Below are 25600 nucleotides of genomic sequence, written 5' to 3'. Positions count from 1 at the left end.
TTTTGCAGTCTTTGTTTTGCCGGGGACTATTTTCAGCAGCAGCAGCATCTTGATATTACACAGTATGAAGTATTTATTTAACCCTGCGCCCCTTCTTTGTGGTGATGAACAAACCGGTGAAGCAGTGATGAAGAGTGAATAACTGGGATTGATGCTGGATGACATTAGAGTCCCAGCCCTGATGATATTTATTAATCAGGATTTGGATTCACAATCAGCACTTAGAGTAAGTAGAGGCAATGCATGTTTATAGAAATCTTGGATTAGTTTAAATGTATGTATGTAAATGTAGTTTTTAGTTCTTGTAATTAAACTTTATGTCCTTGTTACATGTTTCTTTCTGTAGTTGTTCAGTGTTGGATCAGTTTGAGACATTGTGCTCGGAGCTACGCTCTCATTTGCTTCTCTGACATGTAGGAGAACATGTGAAAGGAGTTGCACACAGAGAGAGGTTCTGTGCGTGTACTGTATGAAACACTTGTCAGAGTTGCAGAGAAGCAGAACCGACAGTCAGGAGATCTCGTCGGAGTCTGACAGTTTTCGTCTTGTTAGGCAGGAAGAGGACAGAACCAATCCCTCACGCTCACTAACTTACACACTGCTGCATTAACAAAGTGTGCAGCTAGCCTTGATGCTCACAGAGATACTTTTGTGTCAATCCAGGCTCTGTCAGACTTTGTAGCACACACACACACACACACACACACACACACACACACACACACACACACACACACACACACACACACACACACACACACACACATTATTCTGTGTGTGCTTGGCATGCGAGGAATATCTGAATCCTGTGAAACCCGTTAGAGCATTTCACATTTTCCCATAGGCTATTTATTATCATCTCTCACACACACACACACACACACACACACACACACACACACACACGCGCAAATGAACCTGAATGTATGGATGTAAACATTTATATATACCACCACACAGTTATTAAATCCATTCTCTCACCTTTATACAAACACACTCACACAAACACATATTCCCTTTAGTAACAGAGAGAATCCCAGGAGTGAGCCTGAAGCAGATCTAAAGGAAGCGGAGTCACACACACACACACACACACACACACACACACACACACACACACACACACACACACACACACACACACACACACACATCCATCATCAAAGCCTCACTGTTGACAGGCTTATTTACTCAATAGGACCAAACCTCCGTCTCTATCTATATATATCCCTCTGCTGCATCCTTCCTTTCTTCTCCCTGTCTCTCATTTTTCCAGTATTTATTTTATCTATTTTACGCCCACATTTAATCACTGATTCGGCTCCAAAAGGCTCCTTATGATGCGTGTCTGTTTGTTTGTGTGTGTGTGTGTGTGTGTGTGTGTGTGTGTGTGTACTTACACGACGTCGCAGTGAAATGAAGTAAAAAGCTCTGTCTGTGTTTGCAGGAACACATGAAGAAGTCACACGTATAGATAGATGTGAGAGCATGCTGTGAAGCTCCGTCTCTTCTCCTTATGGACTGATGTGTGTGTGTGTGTGTGTGTGTGTGTGTGTGTGTGTGTGTGTGTGTGTGTGTGTATGTGTGTGTGTCTGTCTGTCTCTGTGTGTCGCTGCGTCTGACACCAGAAACTCAAAGTAAATATATGGATGAGAGACGGTGACACGTTCTGAAGTAAGAGAACAAACTTTGAGTTTTACACAAACTTAATGACTGAGCTGAAGTTATTCATTTAAAGAAACTAGGAGAAGGATAGTTTCATTGAGTTTAATCAGGTGTTTTAGGGCTCACTCTTCATGAAGAAAAGGATGCTTTTAGATGTGCTCTACACTGACAAACATATGTCCTCTCTTTTTCATCCTAGTGTTTCTTATATTGTTTAGTTTTTTTCTGCAGGTTGTGATCACATGCCTCAATGTTTTCTGTCACAAAGAGAATATGACCTTTCTGCACAAATGTACCTTCTTTTTCGTTCTCTTTATTGAGAAAGTGAGTCATCCTGCAGTGTCCTTGTACTAAGTCAAACAAATTCCCAGGAAACGTCTTGAAACTAACTTTACTTCGAAGGCTGCTAGACCGACATTTTAGAATAAAATCCTGCACTTTGAAGAGAAGTGAATCAAAGACAAGTGTCACGGGTTTCAGAAAGTTTCAGTCAAACATTAAAAGAATCGTGCTTTAATGAGACCACAGAAAATTCAAACATGACTTCATAGGCTTGAAAACCAGTTGAGTGTAAAACACTGGAGTCCCTCTTTCCTGAAAAGTTTGTGAAGTCGCTGACATGAGCGATGATGGAGTCAGGATTAGCAAACAAACGAGGAGTTCTTCAATTAGCAGTCATTAATTTAGTGATTCAGACCTAATGATCCAATAATAACAAACGAGCAGATTTAAAGAGTTGGGAACGGCGTCATGTCAGTTAAGCATGACTGCAGCTACAAAATGAATCCTGTTGAACCCACTAACCAAGGCTGCGTCTTCCACAAAGAAAACGTCTTGGTTATTGTTTCTAACACAGACTTTTTGTCCCTATCCTCATCTTTAACTCAGTGGATGATAATATGTAAAATAAAAGTCAGAGAGTTTGACTGAGAAAGTGAAGAGGATCAAATATTTTTTTAAATCAAACTGGTACTGTTTCTGTAAAAAACCTTAACCGCTAGAACCAGTGGACATGACAACTAAGTAATTAAGAACGTTATCTTCCTTTAAAAACATTCCACTATTTGGATATTAGATGAGGGAATTTTATATTTCTAACATTTGGCCAGACTACCAAAACAGCTCATGCACATCTTTCACCCTAACATCCCCTTGAATGTCAAAAATTCTTAAATCCCAAGCTGGCACATTCTATAATTTCTGAATAATACAAAAGTCGCTATTCCAAATCTTTCTTCTTCATCAGCACCACGGACAGCGCTTTAGATTGACCAATACACACCGAGTCTGTTTTCTGATATTTCATAACCAGGGTCGGGGTCATAGATTCTTAATTGTACAAACCTCAGTCTAATACTGTCTAGTCAGCAGACTCACATATCCAGCTAAACATCCCTCTGCACCTCCGTCTGCTACAAGGGAGAAGAAATAGGGCTGCGTTTTGGTCGTTTCCTCATCATTGGTCGGGCTGACATCCCCCCTCAGTAAGAAGACATTTCAGGAAAATGAAGATCGTGATTTATAAGCACTGGTCTCGACTCAGCATGCCAGAAAACTTTCTCAAATGCAAATCCCCCCCCCCCCCCCCCAAGAGCATCCTGGAAAGTTGATTGTGTGAGTGCATGGGTCTGATTAAAAATACAGGAAAGTGTTTCATTATTTGTGTCATTATCCAAAACATCATCAGCAGCCTCCCTTCTTGTTTCCAGTGAGACTTCGTTCTGCTCCGATACACAAAGGAAGAGCTGTGGGAGTTGTGAAAACTCGCACCTTCAACTTCGTCCAAAGTTTAAAACAACAAGAACTACTGTTTTTACTTACAAACGTGTTAATAGCTCATTCATTTCTTGTACATTGAAATAACAATCTCCCCCCCCCCCCCCCCCCACAGACGATATGTGACTTATAGTGATGTCATCAAACAGTGTAGAGGCTCTTGGAAAAAAAAAAAGTGCTCCTAAAACCACAACCCCTCCTCTTTCCTCTTCATCACCTCTTTTCACTCTCTTGATCATCCTTGAATTGCTTTTTGACACCTTACACACAGGAATTCAGTTTAGCCTCAGCTCCTCAAGATGCAGCCCAAGCTTTGACACAGTATTTTCTACATCTCTTATATCGTTCAACCTCTTCAGCATTAGGACTTTTTAGCGTGCAGCTTTAACAGCGCACATTTCTTCAGAAATTGCCGTCTCTGGCTTAATGATATTCTGCTGTGTGATTGGATCAGTGATAGCAGGAGGCAGCTGACAAAAGCCTCTGTTGTGCGTGCCACTCTGACAACAGTATCTTAGGAAAGGTATGCTCATCTTATTGATGAAGACTGATGCTCTCTCCCTCTGAGATTTAATTCAGCTACTTCAGCGCTTCTTTACCTTCTTCTCGTCTTCCTTTCTTCTTCTGGTGATTTTTTTTTTTTTTTTTTTCCATTCCTCCTCTCAATTAAATGATCACACGCAGGGGAAATGAGCTCCGACACTCGGTTCTGCAGTCAGCGCCACACACACACACTCTGATGTGTACGTCTGTTAGATAGTCATCAAACTGCAGTGGGCCGCCGTCATATTTTGCTGCTACGATTGCTCCTGAGGCTTTACCATTTACAAAACACACCTCTGTCACCTCTCTCTCTCTCTCTCTCTCTCAACACATCTCTGTGATTGTGCACCATCACATAGAAGCACTCTGTGCACCACATCATCTCTCCCTTCACCCAAAATTGCACTAAGTTGTCATTTTTGTGCCAATGTAAGATAAAAGTTAGTTGCAGGTGCAGCTCTGCACTATCCTCGATCCTTTTTTTTTACCGTTCATGAAAGACCAAGTGGGAAAAGTTTGAAAAAAGGATAATTAGGCTACGAGTACAAAGAACACAAGTTACACAACCGGGGTTATGCTGCACAAGCTCCTTACAGCGAACTCTTTTGTGCCTATTTCGGGAACATAAAACTGCTATTCAGCTGCTTCAGAGGCGTCTCCACGACATTTCCATGTCACCTTTTTTTTTTTATCTATCTGTAAGAAAAAATGCTGAAAGGAGGAGTGTAGAAGACCTTAATTTGATTTCATTGTGGAAAGAATTAGCATAACGTGATCCTTCCTCGGACCTGAGCGAGCTATTGCTGTGTTATGAGAAGTCTACTTATTGAACTGTACATAATAACCACCTTGTAAAAAGTCACTGACGTGCAGCTGGCTCATTAGCATGCCCAGCGAGTAGGGATGGTCATTACAAACTAAAAATCACCTACTTAAAAAGGAAATTTAGATCCTCCTCAGCCTCTACCTGTTTCTCACTCTGCTCCTCTCTCTCTCTCTCTCTCTCTCTCTCTCTCTCTCTCCAAGGTCACGTGTCCAATGTAGCGGCGAGTGAGGGGGAGCACAGTAACCATGGCAACTGCTCGACAGGCCCGACTCCAGACTGCTCACCTCCCTCCCCTGACACGGCCCTGAAGAACATCGAGAGAGTCATCCGCCCACAGGTGAGTGCGCGCACACACACACACAAACACACACACACACACACACACACACACACACACACACACACACACACACACACACACACACACACACACACACACACACACACAGACTAATGAATGTGTTGGCGAGGCACCTGATGCATTATTGAACATCACAGTATCCACCTACAAGCAGCTTAAACACCTGCACCCACACACACACACACACACACACACACACACACACACAGAATGTTTCTGTTTGTATCATTTAGTCCTCCCTCCTCTCTCTCACTCGCTCGCTCACAGTAGATAGAATTGAAATCTTCCAGATGTGTTTGTCTGCCTTTACATCTCATATCCAGCTGCTCAATGCAGACGAGCTCTCTGTCCTCAGTTTCAGATCATCTCTGAGCCTGCTGGGTTACTGTGAAATAAACTGCAATACAGTGAATACAGAAAACAGATTCCTCATCTATATCTTATGAGGAACAGTTTGGTGTCATTTCCACTTTAAGCTTTATTCCCATTTCACTTAACCTGTCAGTTGAGCCCTCACAGGTGTCTCGTTTTTAAGGCAAAGTAAATCTTTGTGTCATTAATTGTTAAAGTAAATTAATCCAACGATGTAACCATGTATATGAGCTGACACACATGGATTTAATTCAAATTCTTTGATTGAGTCACAATCAGAGGAAGGATTCAAGGAGTTAGTCATAACCATAAGGATGTCCAGAAAATCTGTGCGTTAGAATATCTGTAGAAATGTACACAAACAAACATTCAATATGTAGTCATGCTTCATTGAGTATATTATAATTTTTTAGTCATATTTGGTATCAAAGGAATAAGCTCAATCCACACGTCTTTGAACATGCAGTGTCCAGGTAGTCTGAAGCTGAGGCGGGTTCATCATCTACTGCTGAAATAATGATGGAGAAATGACTCATAAATGTTTGTGTGGGATTCAACAAAACTACTGCAACTTGAATTGATCAAGGAGATAAATCTTTCGGGCAAAATATATAATGTAAAATAAACATGCAAAACAATCTCTATGAGTATCAGAAGAGAGGAACATTTCTTTATTTTAAAGGTTGTTGTTGTTATGCTCCGGTCTCCTTTTGCAGAAGAGCAAAAACACAATAGATAAGTAATGTAATCATGGAGGATTTCAGCTGTAACACCATCATCCTCATTAGGATGGATAGTGATGCAGTCGTCTCACTTGTGTCACAGGGAGGATGGTATCAGACACGAGCTCAGCGTGAACGCTTCACACCTTGATCATTAAAGGAAGTTGTTTTCTCAGTCTGCTAATGACATGTGTCAGCCCGGCTCATAGATCGTGACAAACAAGGGAGACAGACACGAGCCGGCGTTACAAGAAGGGATTTATTTTAGATCATGTGTTATCAGTATACTGAGCGACGTAATGAGTGTTTGGGTGAGGGTAGAATAAGTGCTGGAGTGAAGAGGAAAGCACTCATTGGAAGTCAGACCTGCCACAATACCAGAGCCAGAGCCAGCAGGTCAGAGAGACTGAACTAGAGGTCTCAGAGGTCTTTTTAAAGGCAAAGTGTAAGCTCATCCTGCTGGTGACCTTCCACCAGGACACACATACACAGCAGCAGAGCAGGACAAAGACACCCTGTAGCCAGGTGGCAGAGCTGTCAGTCATACATGTGACTGAACAAAATAGAAGTCTAGTGATGAATCATTAAAAATACTTAACTGATGCTAAAGCTAAAGGGCAGACTGTTGGTTGAGATACATATTATGTAAATCAACTTCATATTAAAGATAATTTAAAAAAAAACTGTTCCTTTCTTAACCCCGGAGAAAGTTTCAGGGCTCCACAGACCGTCTGCTCCTCATAACTTCATCTGTTATAAACTCCCTAAGTGACCTCTAATGACCTGAACATCGTTCCCTCCCTTCCTTGCGTCCTTGCCTATCGTTGGGACGCTAACTTATGTGTAAATAGGAATCACATGGGGCACGCAGCGGGGCCTCCGCCTGACTCGGAAGCGCGAATAATCAGGGAGCACCAAATCTCACTTTTATAGCTCCTAATTAATTCTGTAGAAATTCATTTCATTTTAGTGCTCCCGCTGGCTGTTTCATCAGAACACACTGTGCTGTATGCTAATGCCTCGGGCTAGCGTGCACACAAACACACACATGACCCTAGCAGCATGTAAAGACGAGCACAGTGCAGTGCTGCAGTCCCTCATGTTTGCTGTGTTGGATCTTCATTTGGTGCTTTAAGGCGTGCAGGGGAAGTAGTCAGCAGAAAGAGAGGATCATTATTACTGGTTACTGTTGTTTTTTACTGTAACACATGATGTGTTCTGATGGTGAACTGCTATCTGGCTAACACTTTAATAATTCAATGTTATTAATATAACCTTTCCAAAACAAGGTTAACAAAGTGCTTCACAGGATGAAACAACAAACAGAATCATGAAAGTGTTAATCACAAATCAATAAGGAATCAAAGTGCCATCAATTAAACATTCTACAGAATAAACAGTAAAAAAATAAAAACTTAGGAATGAAACATAATAATAAAAAAACAATCAGAACAGATGAAGTGAGAGGATAAAATAGAGGATCACAGGAAGGCTAGACTTTAAAAGTGTGTTTGAAGAAGAGACTTAAATGATGATATCGACTTTGGCCGTCCTAATCTCCTCTGGGAGGTTTTTCCAGAGTCTGGGGGTTCTGGTGGAAAACGCTCTGTCACCTCTGTTTTTTAATCTAGAGTTGAGAATCACCAAGAGAGCAGCATTATAGGATCTCAAAGCCGGTGACAGTACATGGGGAGTTCAAAGGTCAGAAATATATCTTGGGGCCGAATTGTTCTGGGCTTTCAGCCAGGGCAAGGATGCAAGGATGCAAGGATGCAAGGATGTGTGCTCTCGTCTCTTTGTACCTAGAGCAGATGTTAGTTATTGAATGTCTTACAATAAATTTGACATTCGATCCTTCTATCTTATTTAAATCACACTGTTTTTTACCTTGAATGTATTACCCAATCAAACTAGACCTCACACAAGTAGACTTATGTAACCCACTGGTATGATTCCCTTTAAATATCAGCGAAATAACTCAGTCAATTCCTAATTTAACACTCTTTTTTTTTTTTTTTTACAGTGTGATTCCCCCTCCCACTGTGACTAGGCTCCTTGAGGCTGTTGCTTTAAATAAAAAATGTGTTCTCTGAGTAATTCATCTCTTTTAAATCCGGTTTTAAAAGAAATTATTCAGCTCATGTGGCGCTAATGCTGCTGCTGTGGGGTTTTTTTTCTCCACCAAGCTGGCCGCTGATAAAGACGTGCGGATCACTCTGTGAGAGCATGAAGAGATCCGGCTCACCATGTGAGGCTTAATGTTTGGGTCGCCTTTTTATTTCCCACATCTCTTGCTTCTTGTCCAAACTGTCGGCAGGACGTGTTAGATCTGCTCGAGCTCTTGGTCACACTCTTCCGCAGATGGGATGTGAACACGGAGAATGAGGGAATAATGGAGAAGAAGCCAAGCAGACAGAGAAACCCTGCATCATGGAGCTTTTCTTTGCATCAGTGTCCTACTTTGGAGCTTTTTTTCCTTTTCTGAGTGTCTTAAGTGGTTTAATTCAATACCACTACTTAAGGTGTTGTGTTTGCACTTACAACAGACCTCTTTGCATTTTAGACCCTAGAGCGTAGACAATGTACCCTCAGCCCCGTCGTCTAAATGCATTTTGAAGATAAGACCCTGTTACATAAAGTAGCCTCCTGATTCAAGACCGTTGCATTAGAACAGCCTCATTTTGTGCCTTTATGTATTAGCTGTACACAGAGTCGCAGACCAAAGCATCCCGTTTTTATGAAAGATAAATCCCTGTATTTCTTTTTTGGAAAAACCCATAACCTCATTTTATGACACTTAAGGGGGGTTTAAACAATCCTCCAACTTTTCAAACCCGTTGTACACAAAGAATATAAAATCATCGGCACAACAAAAAAAGATTGTCAAACTGTTTGTTCATGTTTGTAGTGTTTCCTTGCCTCTGCAGAATGGAGCGTGTGGTTTGAATGAGATGTGTCGTCTTTGTTTGGTTCCAGATGGTTCAAAGTGTCTTTGAAGAGTTCATAGGATTTTTCAAAAGAATGTCAAGGATCTTTATCTTTTAGAAACACATGTGCTCAGCTCTGTGACTCAATGACGATGAATGAGAGGTGCACACCAGGCCTACTGTTGGTACGCATTAAGTTTTGATAAAAGTTGATTTTTAGAATTTGACATACTTAAATTCTGTTTTACACTCTGTTGTTGAGCGACATGCTTCTCACAGACCTGTGGATATGCTTTAGTGGAGAGATGTCAGAGTGGGGTTGCTACACAATGCCTTGCTCAAGTGCACATCGGCAGTACTAGGAAAGTGACTTGAAACCTCTCCAGCAACCAGACCAACTTCCATATTTTGATCCTTTGGTATAACCAGAGACCCTCCTGTTCAGAAACCCTACAGACTGAGCTAGTGCCGCCCCCTATGCTAAGCTAAGCTAAGATCCTTTCTGATTTTCATCCCCTTACATTGCAATGATATAAGGCGTTGGACTGCCTTATGAAATATGTTATATACTCTGTATTATTGGGTTCATCCAACTCTTCCAATCATAAAGAAATAGATGTAAATCATTTCTGCTGCACAATCATACGGCAGTAAAACATATATTTGTCCTGACTATAAGAGAGATGACAGGGATCGTTGCTCCTTCTCTTCCCACACTTCCACAGGAATGTGTACATACTGAAGTATGCATTGCACACATTCAGATCTATTGCTGCACATACAAGATATGGACATGACACTGTAAGAGCCTGGGAGAGCAGATAGGTTTCCTGGATGCACAAGCAGCGTACGAGAGCAGATAAGGCAGGCTCACTGGTTTCTGATGTTTTCTGGAGCCATGGAGAGAATAAATGTAACTCTTTCACGATGGTTGATGAAATGCAAAGACACACATACAGCACTCAGCGGTGAATGTACAGAACACGACACAACTTTCACAAAGCAGAGTGTATACAGTAAAGAGCTTTAAGAAATGGGTTACATCCCATTTCATTTCAACAAAAATCCCTCCTTTTTATGCACCAAATAACTATGGTCAACATGCTTTTGAGCGTGTCACTCAAAGAGCATCATCCTCAATCGGTCTCAGCTCAGAATAAAATTCATTTGAAGAGTTTCTTGAAATCAGGGTGGATTGTTTGGACCTACACTTTTTAAAAGTGTGCTATTTTTATTTCCAAAATAGAAGCCGAATGAATCTAACTTAAGTTGTATCAAGACTTGATGTCTGATTCTGATTTATTGACAAGCATTTCACTTCTAGAGCTTTCAGTATTTTTGGTTTCACTTCTACATTTGTTCTTACCAACACGCTTACAGAGACGGATCACTAATCACTTTGGCATTCAGAGCTCATTAATATGTTCACACTCATCAATCAGTCGGCCGCTGAGCCCGTGTTTGTGCTGGATACACACACGCAGACATCTGATGAGCCCTCTGACAGTGTTTCTGCAGTCGCTTAATCTTCGGGCAAATTTGTCTCTGATCTGTGTGTAATTACACGTCATGTTATTACAGAGCTGCACATTGCTGTGTTTATTACTCTCTATGTGCGCCCCGCTCTTTATTGAGCCAATATTGTATTCCGTGCAAGGACCACACAAATGTACAAATAGACACACGCACACACAATCAATAAACAATCACAATCATGGCAGCTGGCTCTGTGGAGGTGCGAACAAAATACTGAAAGTAGAGAAAATAAATCAATTTACTTTCACCTACTGTGGTCAGCTCATTCTTCTCATCATAGCCGCTGGCTTTCTGCTCCCCACCTCAGGGTGTTAAAGTTACTCCGACAACTATAGGAGACCTTTGTGTGTGTGTGTGGTTGTGAAAAAAGATTTGCTTTCTCAGCCAGCAGAGTGCCGGCGGCCCCAGAGGAGAGGTGTTGGTCATACGCTGCTAATTGAACTGACTTAAGCTAATGCTAAAAGTCCCCTGTGGCAGCTACACATCGGAGCTAATTCTTCCTGTATTAAAAGGATTTGTACGAAGCATTTTGATGATTTTAATAAATCTCACAGTTCATCCACCTCATTAGCTGTGAGCCAAGAGAACTGTGGTCTCTGCGCTACATTTGAGATAGTGTGTGCTGCTGTAAACGTGGCACAAAGAAAAACAGCTTCATTACTTTGAGACAGATTACAGACAGCAGGTTCATGACTTCAGGTTCAACTGAGTGAAAATAAAGCTTCCCCACTCCCACAGTTTTATATTATGGACAAAGGGAAGTTCTTTTTTCTCTGGCTTGATTATAGGTGTCACTGAAAACATAGTGGAGTGAAAGTAGATAATGGGAGGGAAGACAAAGCGAGGCCTCATAATCTGGAAAACCTCAAATGGTTTTAAAATGAGTTTGAAAGGAAGAAGCCGAGCCGAAGGACTGTGTTTGTTCCCTTTAACTGCTAAATTGAATGATTCACCTTTGACATCATAAAAAGTGCTTGATTCATGCTAATTTAAATGACGTTTATGAAGTCAGTAAAAACAAATATAAGCCACAAGTGTTAATGTAGATCCAACAGTATGTTCCAAAACCCTTTATTGTATTGTCTAAGACCAGCATGAGTGTTTCTCTAAAATATAACATGCAAAGGCCATGTTGCTCTAACTTTGTCAGCTGTACAGTTAGATGTTTTTTTTCATGTCTATAACATAATACTTACTGAAGTATTTCTAACTGTTGACAAAAGGCAAAATAGACTCTGTCCATGTGTGCCATAAAAGGCCAGACTTCTCACTCTACTATATAACCCATCTTTGAGCCTTAAGAGAGAAACACTATTTATATGTTAATGTCACTGAGATGGCCTCAAAGAGTATCAGAGCCCCGAAGTGGTTTACCTGTGTGAAACTTTAAAAAAGAAAAAGAAGCGCCTTTCCAAAAGAAAGTTGAATAAGTTTAGAAGAAGAAAAAGCTGTGAAGAAACGAGAGGGAATGAAAAATCTATCAAGAAGAGAAGAATGGTATGAAATAGTTTTAGGATTGCTATTTGGTAAAAGGATGTTTACCACTTTGATTTTTCTATTCCCCTGCTCTCTGCTCTGATTAGACTTATATCTTTCTGTGAACAGTGAAATAAAACACTGGGGGAAAGAAAAAAAAGAAAATAACTCGAGATACTTGAGCCCTATTGAAGAGCTCAGTTAAGATACCAGTCATCCCTATTATGCCCCTATTTTCTACTGATATGTGACATAACCTACCACATAGCCGTTACCCAAACATCATCGCCACCTTCTACAGACCCAAGGATCTGTTTTTAACAACATCAATGGTTCCTATCCTACCTACGGTGGCTGGGAAGTTCAAACCCAAATTACAAAGTCTGTCTTGATGCCTTTCCTGGTACATTCCCTTTCCGCCAAGTTTCTGCCAACTTGTAAATTTGTATCAGTGCTTTTACAAAACCAGTGGTTTTGTATCTTGTACATTTGTTTTCTAAAATGTCAGTTTGGCTCAGGCTTTGCAGAATTGTTTCACACTTTGTAATTTTGATTTGAACTTCCCAGCCACCATACCTACCACATAGCCTCTATTGGCCTCCCCAACTCAACTATGTAGACCCATAGGCAGCAATAAAAACACCATTAACATGTAAAATCAGTTAGTCTTGGGCTGCAGTTAACAGAAGAGATGAAAAACAGCAAACATGAACTAAAAGTATCATAATTAACTTTCAGTAACCTGCTTGTGTCACATTTATATACAAGTTAGATTCAAGGCAAGCCTCTTTAATACTTTTAATGATTTATTATTAGCACTGCTGCCATGGTTTGTACAGCACATTCTGCATGGCTCAAAAACAGACACCCCTGATCCCTTTAATCATGATCATTTTGTGATAACTGATTATCCTGGTAGTCATCATTTAGAGGAGAAAGTTCCTCCGTTTCTCACAGAAATTAGCCCGTGTCAAAGCGTGCAAGCAGACACACACTCTCTCAGATAATCGAGGTGAGGAATTACATCTTTTAGCTAATAGGCGTGTCATTTATTAGCACCCCAGCACAAACACACACACGCACTAGTGGAGTGTTAAATGGCATGTTTTCCCCCCCCTGGGGATGCTGTTCCTGGCGGAGAAAATGTCTTTTGCTGTTGTTTAGTCAGGCATAGAGGGCCTGCCTTCATGTGTGTGTGTGTGTTTGATTGTGTTGTGATTGTGTGTCTATGCTCGTTAATCCCCTTCCAATCGGCCACGACATGTTCATTAGCCCGCTGCCCGTTTGCATTGTTAATGCTTAGCCTCAGCCGAAAAACTACAGTATTGTGTGTGTGTGTGTGTTTTCTTGCATGTGTCAGTGTGTGTTGATGTGTGTGTTAGCTCCTATTAAGCAGAGGTCCAGAAAGAAAACACATTAAGTTGTTGGAAAGAAGCAGAAGCAAAAAAAAAAAAAAAAAAAAAAAAAGTCTCTGACACAAAACAGAGATAAGTGCAGAATGAAGAGATATGAATGCGCAAAGTTGAAGTGCTTTAAAGGAGATGCCTGGAAAGAGGAGACACACACACACACACACACACACACAGACTCACCCTTCCATTTAAAAACACCACACTAAAGCAGTTCAATCATTCTCAGTTGATTGCTGTTTCATCTCATTAATTTCTGCTCTTTTTTTGTCCTGCGGCAAAGTGATCACTTCAGGTTCTGTTTTGATGCAGGCTAAGTGGTTTTAATATTCGTTTGTTTTTCTCTCTCCAAAAGTCATGAATACTTTTGATTCCAAAGAGGACAAAAATATAAATCAAGTTTTTGGACAGGAAGCCTGCGTATTCTCGCTGCCCTTGCTCAGTTTTGGGTGATTCCCAGCTCGGCTCATTCATCATTGTCGTTTCCCCCCCCCCGACTGTATTTCTGGGATGTTGTGATCCTGTTCTGTTGATGCATTGGTCCTTAAAACATCCCGTGGTGTCTGCGGGGATACTGCGGATCTGGTGTTATTCCCAACTGACCAACTCTCCACTGAGGGGAAAAAAAAAAAGAAATCTCACTGCTGTGTCCGTGCCGCATTCCGGTTTGTAGGAAGTGTTATGAGGGACTCTGCACCTCTCAGGTGTTAGATTTTAGACCCTTTTCCCTTTTCTGTCATGCTAAACTAAGTTAGCGTCATCACCCAGACATGAACATGCTGTCAATCCCCTCCACTGACAGGAAGAAAGAAAGCGTATTTGGCAAACTATGAAAAAAAACCGTTTCTGTTTCTTCCTCAGGATTGTGTTTTCACATATAATTCCTATGTGTGTGTTTACAGTCCAAACACCAAAATAGACTTATTACTGGTAGCTTGCATCATGCCTTCAACCTTGTTTTGCTCACCTCCTTCTCCCTGCTTTTTCCTCCTCTTTCCTTAATTTGCTTCTTCCTTCTGTTTCTCCTCCCAGCCTTAATCCATCCTCACCTTTCTCTTTTTAATGATGAACATGTCTGCTTCTCCTTTTCTTTTCACCTGTAGTGCACCTTGTTTCTTTTCTTCATTCCTTCCCATACTGCCTCTTACCACATGTCCTTCACCTGCTACTTAACATTCTCACCTCCAGCCATCATTTCTTCCTCCTGCTCTTTGTTTCTGCCTTCAGTTCATCCATGCGCACTCGTCGAATCTGGCACCTTCCTGGTTTTCTCCATGAAATGAAAACATGTCATCCTGTCCTATTTTCTTTATTTCTCACGTCCTTCTCTTGTTCAACCTATTTCCCCTTTGCTCTTGTTTTTCATCTCAGTGCTTTTCAGTCTTTCTGAAGACTCTTCAAAGCCCCACTTGTGTGCAGTATGCACAAAAAAACACAGCCCCCTTTCCTCCTCTGCTTTCATTTCCTTTAATATCCTGTGCCCCCTCTCCTTCTCCCTCAAGGTTCACTTTTACTCTCTCACGTCACAAACACACGACATTGAAGGTCTTCTGAAGGTCGTTCTGTCATGTTCTCTGCCTCTTAATATTTCAGGATGTTATTTTGCCTTTATGGTTCACTGTATTTTTTTCACTCTGCCTGCATCCTCCGACATGTATGCACACACACTGACACACACACACACACACACAAACACCAGCAGCAGGGTTTTGACTGCCTGAGCTGTTTGTGAAGCAAAGCAGCAGGTTGTTAAGAGCTGCAAATGTCTCATTATGTAAGATGTGTTTACCAGATGCCAGTCTACAGTTTCTGTTGTCCTCCACCTCGCTTTTTTGTCTCACTCTGTCTCACTCGCTCTTAGCATTCATTGTGTCTCTCTCTCTCTCTCTGTTCATATTTCCATTAACTTCTGTCTCTCTTTTGTGTTACTTTAAATACAGCTTCTACATTACGTAAATAATCTGTTTCTATGGATGTGAATACGTCTGTGTGAGTGCTATGTGCCCACAACTGATCAGACTTAATGGTTATCTGACTGCCGTTTGATTCAAGCATTATCTTTTGAGCGTTTGAGCGACACCATCCACATTCTGTGGGATGATACTGATGAAGAAGCTGTTGCTGTTGTAGTTGCGGATGATAGAAGAAGAATTCACCTTGTGTGGAGGAGTGTTTGTTCCAAATTTCATGCAAGTCTCCATAATGTGATCAGATTTCTGTTACATCTTCCTTCTTTAAAGGACTTTTGGTTAAGGAGGCATCGCAGCAAACACTGAAATGAGCAAAAACAACAAAAATCTATATGTGGACAAACATAACTGAGTCACCTAAAAGAAAGTACACTGTGACTGAAAAGGTGCAGAACTGAAATACTAATAAATGTATTCATTTTAGAGGCGAATCAGAAATACAAAACTTCACAACTTCTGAAAGGAAAGAACAAAAGAGGGTTCACATAATAAAGATGGGTTTATAGGAAGACTTTGGTTAAGGTAACATCCTCCTGTGACAAAGACCATTCAAAGAAAACAACCTCAGTTCTTACTGGTCTCTCTTTTTTCTTCAGCCCAAGCAGCGCACCTCTCTGTCCTCGTCCCTGGACGTCCAGCGGCCGGTCAACCACAGCTGCGAGCCCAGCGAGGTCAGCTCGTCTCTGGGCTACGCCAGCTTCAGCACCAGCCCCCCTGCCAGCCCCCCGCTCAGCCCCAACCAGGAGGACTCTGCAGGCTCCAACGACGACTGTCAGCTCACAGGTGAGACTCAATGAACAGACTAGAGGGGGGCGAAAGCAATTACCGTCACAGATGGCATGCCTGGCAGCAGTGAGAGTGAGTGGCGCTCGCCCTCCTGGAATACATTCAGTCCCTGATCTTCAGCCTTACTGTGGGGAAACCTCCTCAAGGGAACTATCACAGTAAGAACATTTATACTGTCAGAGCTCCTGAATTCGATACTGTAGGCCTTTAAATGTCAGGAAACAGTCAAATCAGAACTTCTTATTGCCCCCTTTTTACAAATTCAGCTCGCTTGCCTTTGTCTAATGAATTAAAAACAGATTATGATTAGTTAGATATAAATAAGCTAATTACCAAAAGCAGCAAATATTAGCGTTCAAGAAACAAATACAAGGTTTGAAAATAAGCTTGAGTCACATTTCGAGGGAGTTTGTGAAAAAACTTGGAAAACATTTAGAGATTTTCCGACTTGTCGTATTTTCTTGAATGGTTTTTAATGGTTTGTTTTCCACTCGGAGTCGTTATTGACAGAGGGTGAAATTAAGAAGTGAGGTTATTCAACACAAAATCTGTTTGAAATATTTAAAATCCAACATCTACTGTGTAAGACTGGTGCCTTTGGGAGTTGTTGTTTGGTCAGCCCTCTTCAGTTAGGGCATCAATTATTCATAAAATACACATTTACTCTGACGGTCAATATATTGAACGTCTCTGAAATGCTCTTTGACTTGTGAAGTCGTTCTTTAACCATTCAGCTGCCTGTTATATCGCTGCTCTTTTTTTTATCCCAGCTGTTGAAGCCCTTTTCTTTCATTCTCTCTTTGTTGTCCTGAGTGTTGTTTAAACTCTTTTCAGCCCGGAAAGCAAATGAAACTTTAATCCTCCCGCCCAGAGTCCCCGGAAAATGAAATCATATTTCTCCTCCTGTCAAACATGAAAACTGAGCCAAGAGGCAAACACCTCGGAGGCCAACCACAAATCTAAGAAAGGACTCTGGACTCAGGTGGGCTGTGGAGGGAGTGGAGAGATGAAACATTTCTCTCAGGGGATTCAGAGGAAGATTAGAAATTAACAAATAAAAATAAACTATAATGACATAAGTTCCATAAATACATTTGGTAATTTAGCGCATTTTCTTTTGAATTAAACGTTCCCAGTGATATGAGTGTCGCCTGTTTAGGAACCAAAGGTTGAAATAAGCAGCAAGGAAAATTGAGCACATAGCTTTGACCTTTAAATCAAGTCAGGTGGGTTTGATAAATCTATGGCCACACAACATGATTTATTAATGACACAGCTGCTGCTGTTACTGCCAGGTTAGAGGACATCAAGTTTAGCGTTGAGGAAATATCAGAAAACACAATTCATATTTTTTATTTAACCTTTATTTATCCAGCAAAGTCCCATTGAGATTAAAAACCTCTTTTTCAAGGGAGTCCTGGCATATTATGGATGTTCCTGGCTACCAATGTCTGTGTCACTTATATTCAGACAAGTCATCTTGTCTAAAGGTAAGATGACACTCAGAAAACTATCATTTGATTTAACACGGCTAAACCTTTCAGGATGTTAGCGGTGCTAGCACCACCGGTCTTCACTCATGTTTTCAGGTTAACGTCCATAAATGTAGATGGGGCTGTGAAGTTGGTCAGATTTAGGATTTTCTTGTTCTAAATATGTTTATATGTCATCACCATGAAGACTGTTTGCTGTTGTTCAGGGGTGTGAATTAGAATGTTACAGTATAGGCCTAATTCATAAATAATACACATAAAGAGGGTTGACCTTAAAAATTCACAAACTTTTAATGTGATAAAAAAAGGCATTCCTTTGTAGAGGGACACTTCAGAGGTTTTCTGAGGTGAAAATGACTCTTATTTTGTAAATTAGTCTCAAGCCTGCTTCACTGGAAATTAGGAAGCAAACAAGCGCTTTCAAGGGAAATCTCTGCCGGATATCTTATAAAAACTAGACTCCGAGACATCAGCAGAAGGCGCTCTCTTGGTCCTGTGGGGCGACTCTCTCACTGTCAGACCACATGAAACTCATGAAGAGACTTTCATCTAATGATGCCCCCCTGCTGAGTCTAAAGTTTCTCCACCAAAAGGGATATTCTGTTAACGAGTGGAGGTGTTTTCTCTGAAGAATCTCATTATGAAGGCAGCTAAATCTGCACATGTGGCATTTTCTCACTTATTTTGTAGGAACATAAGTACTAAATAATGCAAACATGTTTAGAATTCACATGCATTTGTTAGTTTTGTCTGTATATAGCTCCATGATTAAAAAAAAATGTCTGTTAACACTCTCCATATGGAAATGTTTCTCTCCTTTGGAGGTAGTACTGCGTTGTATACACCAGATATGGGCAGCTTATAATAACAGAGTGATTATAGTATTCATGAAGAAGAACATAAATTCAAGTGTTTTTTACGTCACTGGGATATCATGAAAGTGTTTCAAGGTCCTCGTGTCACTCTTGGTCGACTCCTGACCTTCACTTCTTTCCTTAGTGTCTTTTCCTACCCGCTTGCATGTTTCATTTGTGACCATAGCAATGAGATTCCTCGTTGTCATGGCGAAGAGGTGGCCTTCTGCGTTGGTAATATGCGGATGTGATGGTGAATACTTCCTTCTCTCACCTGGTTCTCACTCCAACTGTCTCTCACACCCGCTGCTATCAGGCATCGGCAGGAGAAAGCAGGGGAAGTCAACCAGGCGGGAGGCGTGTGTGTGTGTGTGTGTGTGTGTGTGTGTTTCATCCAGTTCAGTGGCCCAGCTAGACTTTGATGTGTGTAGTGGCTCACATTCATTATCAATCCACAGGTGCGCGCACAAGCAGACACTGACTGAATGATCCTCGTCTGTGATTCTCATTGAAGCATCGCCTCTATGTTTATGTAACAAGAGGGTCTTATTTCCCTGAGCCTGACGCTGATGTGTGTCTGATGTCTTCTGAGGACATTGATCACACAGTTTCATCACCATTGTTTATTCTTTATTTGGATGTTAAATTCAAGAATTTTGGTCCTAAGAAGAAAACGTTCATAGTGACACTCGTGGTGTCTCCAGTTTTTACACTGGCTGGTTACAAAATGTTTTTTTTATAAATAGTAATACAGCACTACAAGTACTACTTATCAGTACTTTTACATGTTAAGTACTCTGCGGGAAAGTAGGCTTCAGAGCATCTTGTGTGAGTGGCTCTTTGTAACATGTAAGAACTTGTGGGGAGTAGACCGGCTGCACTCAACGAGCTAAAGCCGCTACTTTACTAAAATAATCCATTTCACTTGCAGTGTATGCTAAAATGTCCCGTTACTGTATACACTCGCTACTTTTCCCCCTTCTCCATCGTCAACTTGTTCAAGCACTTTAAAGTGTCTACCATAAAGCCAGACAAACAACAGATAGTAAAAAAAAGATTATTAACAGCAGATGAATGAAGCTCAACTTGCCCAGGAAATGAACTTAAATTCAGTGCTGTTTAATCACCGCTCTGCTGTACCCACTTAATCACAAAAAACACTGAAAGATACATTATCTTAAATGTGTCCAACTTACATTTAAACTCTTGAGTTGATCCTGCATTTATTGTAAAGACTTTCTTGCAAACATTGTTGTGATCTTTCTCAATTCAAAAAAACAGAAAAAACATTCCCTTTTTAGTAAAACACAACTTTTGATGGAAAAAATGCTGCAACTTCAGACATACCAGGAAAGATGTGTATCTCTAATTCTGTCTGAGTGTATTTTAATTTGTTACGATTGGTGCTGGTCAAACACAAGACCTCTTCATTCACTAAAACACTAAGAGATGATACAGCACTCACTGTCTGATCACTGCAACTTCTAGAAACACGTGTTAGGCAGAGCATTATGATAGAACCTGAGATATACTCTAAATACTGTGTATATGTACACCTATTTGTTTCTCTCTCTCTCTCTCTCTCTCTCTTCCTAAAGCTCAAACACAGGAATAGATTGGCAGCCATTTATATTTCCATTAAAAAAAAAAAAAAATCTCCTCCTCCTCCCCCTTCTTCCTCTGCTACTCTGCTCATCCTGCTCTCTCTTCTTATTAGCTTTATAAGGCCCATTGTGTAGTTGCCATGGTAACAAGTGGCTTACAGAGAGAGGAAAAGAGCGAGAATGAGAGAAAGAGGGGAGCATATATGTACGTGGATACAGAAGGCGAAGAGTCTGAGAAATCAAAGGATGCCAGTGGAAAAAAAAGAGAGTGGGTGAGGGAGATAGAGAGAGAGTGAAAGTCTAACCATGCAGGGGGGACAAGGAGGAGGAGGAGGAGGGGCGATGAATGAAAATCAGGAAAATGCAGAGAATGAAATGTGAGATTTCAGGGGGTTGGAGAGAGAAATGAGGACAAAAAAGTGAAGAGAACTATTTTTTTTTTGCTCTCCCCCTGCACGCCAAAAAAGGTATTTCCTCCCTTTCTTCACATCCTTCCCTCCTTCTTCTTCCTCTTCAATCCTGAAATGTTTCACCACACCAACCCAGCGTTTACACAATAAATGCTCGGCCCTGCAGCAGAGTATGCAGGTGTCATCCACCTGCGTGGGCGGCTGGATAAAAAGTAGGCCTATTTATAAACCTGATCCATCACCGGTGCTGCTGCCGATGCTCCGCAGCTCCACTTTACGTAATGTTGGACATCGCTCAGGGAGATATTCCCTCAGTGCCCTCGGAGCAGAGCGCCAAGTGCAATGCAGTGCTATGCAAAAGCGCATGCAACACGGGCCGTTCCTCCATGAATTATGCAGTGGCCCCTGCGACAAGTTAGTGACACACAGGCGCAGATCTGCAGGTGTCTATTAAATCAGCTGTGAAGGTGCTGCAAAAGCTTCTTATACACACCAAACACTCATGTTGTAGGTGGCATGTTACACTTGTGTGTATCACTCACAAAGCGAGAACCCAGTGTTAGTCTATTTCTCCCTTTTTTTGACATTTAAAGTTGTACCAAGCATTCATGTTTTTCTCTTTACAAACAGTGGGTCAAGCTCTGTTCTCAAAGTGTTTCATCTATGAGCACCAGCCAATTGTTTACCATTGAAAACTTCAGGTAAAGCAACTCTATACTGCCTCCATGCATCAAACTGCACAGACAAAGCGTGTAACTAGCTTGAACACATAATGAGGTATTTAGCTGCTTAAGAGCCAAATGTTTCCCTCAGGAGTTGCAGCGCGCACACACACACACACACACACACACTTTGATGTTACATGCTCGGCTTTGTCCCTTGAAGCCACTTACTTTCGCATTTGAAGAATGAAGCTTAATGAAAGCTATTTCTGGCCCCTGATAATGACCATTAGCATATTTCATTATAATCAAAGCATAAGTGAAGCAAACATGCACAATGACAGGAATTCTCCCTGCTGCTCCCACCCGGGTTTGAATGTGAAACACCCCGTGGTTAAGCTGAATGCAGGTGTAATGAAATAAGTGTTCTTCACTCAATCAAGAAAAAAATACAGCCTGTAAAGTCAAAGTTGATAGACGGAGAAAAGTGGAAAAACTGTGTCAATTTTCATGTGTTCATAGTTTTTTCACTGTGTTATGAGTTTGTTTGTGTTAGAGCACCATACTGTACATTTCATTGTTAGCCCTTTTAAAAGAAGCCTCATTATAAATGGTTTTGAATCTTCATTTCATGAGTTTTTGTTGACAGAGAAGTGCTCGTTCAATTCAAAGGTAGACTAAATCTACAGTTGTTTATCTCCTAATATTCTCTCCTCCTCATGTTAAGACAAACGACTATAAAGCAGCATCGGCGTGTCCCTGATGCAGAGCAGACTTGTAGTGTTTCAACTTATTGCCACTCCAAACAGTTTCCCCCTCTGAGACGAAGATCTAATTAACACCACAAATTAATTAAAGAGCGGGACGGTTTTGATCACACGTTCTTGGTGCGCTCGTATCATTTAGTTTGCACCTCAGGCAGTTGTGCTAACAAGTCACGCTAAGATTGGGGGATTTTAGTGTGTAGCCTGTGTTTGATAAGGGGAGGCGGGGTCAACGGCTGTTGGAGGAATCCTATCAAAAGTGGACAGACAATCTTTGTTACCAGAGGAATAAATCCTAATAAGTTAATTGATTTCTTACAACTAGGTATCATTCTTTGCTCTAATAAGTTGGCAGAACCTGACGTCAGCATCTCTCTCTCTCTCTCTCTTTTGGACGGTGGTTATATATGGATTTTTTTTAAAGGTCGGTAAATATAGCCTACTTTGGGTGGCCGTAAATATACCTGGGCGACTCGCCCGAGTATCATCAATGTGTGGGAAACAATGGCCTGCTTAGTATCAAAATGCCTGAGCACAGCCTCACTCAGCAGCTAGCATGGCTTTAGGTGATGGTGACTCATGTTTTGAAGCTTATTAACCAAACAAAGCTCACACAGACTTGTTTCTAAACAACAAACAAAGCAACAGAATTCATTTAGATACAGAGGAAAAAGTCATCCTACTGCATTAAGCAGCAGTGGCAGCGAGAACTTGTGTGCATTTGTGTAGCTGGATTTGTGACACATTCGCTTTTGTTCACGGTCAAGGAAAGAGAAATTTAAACCTAGTCAACAGCTCCACATCGCTCTAAATTTGCTGAACCTCCTCAACGTTTTTAAAACATCTGGAAACACATTTTCATTCATTTCTTTAATTTGTTATGTTTGTGTTCATCAGACTATTTCTCTTAGTTTAGAATATACTGTATGGATATTCTTTGTCTCCATCTTCCTTGTCTTCCAAAATAAAATACGAAGAACGATGATGGAGATGTATTCATGATGATGTCTCCCTGACACTCTTGTGTTGCATTTCACAAATATATAAATAAATATATAACAGCTAACAACATACACACTAAAGCAAAATGACTGCACATGCAGGAACTCACACACATGAGGTTTCCTTTGAGCTGATTTAATACTGAGATGCCAGAAAAGCTGCAAACACACACACACACACACACACACACACACACACACACTGCACATGCATGCCACACACACACACACTGCACGTGCATGCCACACACACACACACACACAAACACACACACACTGCACATGCATGCCACACACACACACACACACACAAACACACACACACTGCACGTGCATGCCACACACACACACACACACACACACACACACACACACACACACACACACACACACACACACACACACACACACACACACACACACACACACACACACACACACAAACACACACACAATTCAATATCTGCAGACTCGGCCCCTCGCCGCCTTTAGGCTGCTTCAGATACATACAGGTTATCAGACATGAAGTAATGCACTCAGCAGGGAGTCCTCTCTCTCTCTCTCGCTCTCTCTCTCTCTCTCTCTCTCTCTGCCTCACACAGTGGGCGAGTATAGACTGACCTGTTTGCACCTGTTACTGTAGCTTAAGCTCCGATGACCACTGTCCACTGTCCAAGATTTTAAACAGATAAAGCGATGATTAGAGCGTGAAGTTTAATAGTAATAACATGATCATTTAGTTATGCTCAGACTAACCTTGACTTCATGATCAGGAACCTGAGCATGAAACACTAGGTGTATGTAAGTCTGGCATGCACACTGGATGTAGAGCTGGCATTCACTGTGGCTGACGATCGTCACGTCTCGGTTATATTTAGAACTCTCTCTCCATAGCTTCTACACTTTATGGTAATGATCGTGGCATTTACAGCAGCACTTGAAGGCAGCGCTGATTCTACTCTTACAAGTTATATAGCGGATTTCCTGTTGCTTTAACACGTTCTCAAATCAGCAACCCAAACCAAGCAGCCCCCATCTTGATGAGGGGTTTATTAGCAAAGACTACAGAGTGTCGGCTTAGCGCCTGAGGACCCCGGGAGCTGATGGTGATTTATCCAGGCCTGCAGCGCTCTAGAAATTCGGCTCACTCTTAAATCTGTGAGATGACTGACAGCTCAGATATTACTCTGTAGTTTTTAATAACAGTCAGTGCAGAGCCACGAGAGACGGAGCGATGAACACCGCTCTATCAGATGTTTGGATCATCTCCCAGCCTGACACGCCACCATACAGACACACACACACACGCACACACACACACACACACACACACACACACACACACACAACAGGAAAAACCTTAGTATGAGAGACAGTGTGCTGTCTTTATAGTGTTGGTGCACATTCAGAGGCTCACAGTCCATTTAGTCTTTTACCACAAAACTCGAGGTAAGGATGAAGCAAAAGCAAAAGGTTGTATGTAAGGCACCTTTTTTTAAAAACAAAGCATCAAAAAGGTCTTTACAATAAACAGACAGGCATTGACAAAAGAGATACAAGGAACTCATGACACTGTAAAAAGATGCACTATAGAATACAAACAAAAAAAAAGATAATTACAGACTGAAATTAGAAATTAGAAGGCAGCTTCAAGATTCAAGATTCAAAGATTCAAAAAACTTCATTGCTTATTTAGCCTTGTTTAAAATGCGTATTGCAGTGGGAATAAAAGAGTTTCTGTACGTTTTTCAATGCAGCATGTGCAAAAATGTGTGTGAAAATCCAAAATAAATAAGGTTGAGATTTAAAAATAATTATTATTTTACCCCTTGTCCAAACATCTTTATCTTCTCGTAGCCTGCTGTGCGACTGTGCAGATAGAATATCTTTGACATTCTATCAATGACAGATCAACTCTTAACTCCCATCATCCCAGTTTCTTCTCCCTCCCATTCTTGCATTAAACCTCCAGCTGTGTATATTGACTTTTTCATTCCTGCCCCTCCCCGCCCCTCGTCATTTAATTCTTCATCCTGTCACCCCCTTATTTCTCCAGCCACTTTTTCAGAGCGCTCATTCCCCTCATAGTCTCTCTCTCTCTCTCTTTCTGCCCGTCAGTCACTGTTATGCGCTCCCCGCTCGCCCCCTCACTCTCCCTCCGACTCACTGCCATTTATCAGACCTTCTTCTTTTTCTTTTTTTTTTGCCTCTTCATAACTCATTTGGCCTTCCACTTAAACTCAGTTTTTTTCCATTCAGTCAAATAGCCTTCTGCGCCACCTCTGTCTCTGCTTTTTTTCTCCTCGATCTTTTGCCCACTCACTCTTTTCCTTTAACATTCAAGCTTTTCAACCCTGTTCTCAAGCTTATTCTGCTACTCTTCTCATCTTCTCTGGCTTTTCTCCTGGACGCTGGGCAAGAAACCTCTTGCGTAAACGTCGCA

General features: G+C 41.3%; 1 protein-coding gene across 4 annotated transcripts in view; it reads left to right on the top strand.

The window, feature by feature from the left end:
• The window catches only part of anks1b (ankyrin repeat and sterile alpha motif domain containing 1B), a 192489-nt gene that overhangs the window by 105256 nt on the left and 61633 nt on the right, over positions 1-25600 (top strand). For all 4 annotated transcript variants that reach the window (XM_065951463.1, XM_065951465.1, XM_065951462.1 and 1 more), the window contains exons 12-13: positions 5011-5147; positions 16180-16366. In XM_065951463.1, the coding sequence (XP_065807535.1) occupies positions 5011-5147; positions 16180-16366 (324 nt within the window). The remainder of the gene's footprint in view (positions 1-5010; positions 5148-16179; positions 16367-25600) is intronic.

Source organism: Labrus bergylta, chromosome 23, assembly GCF_963930695.1.
Source record: "Labrus bergylta chromosome 23, fLabBer1.1, whole genome shotgun sequence".
In the NCBI taxonomy this organism is placed as follows: domain Eukaryota; kingdom Metazoa; phylum Chordata; class Actinopteri; order Labriformes; family Labridae; genus Labrus; species Labrus bergylta.
Note: the sequence above shows the minus strand (reverse complement) of the source record. Positions and strands in the feature narration are given on the sequence as shown.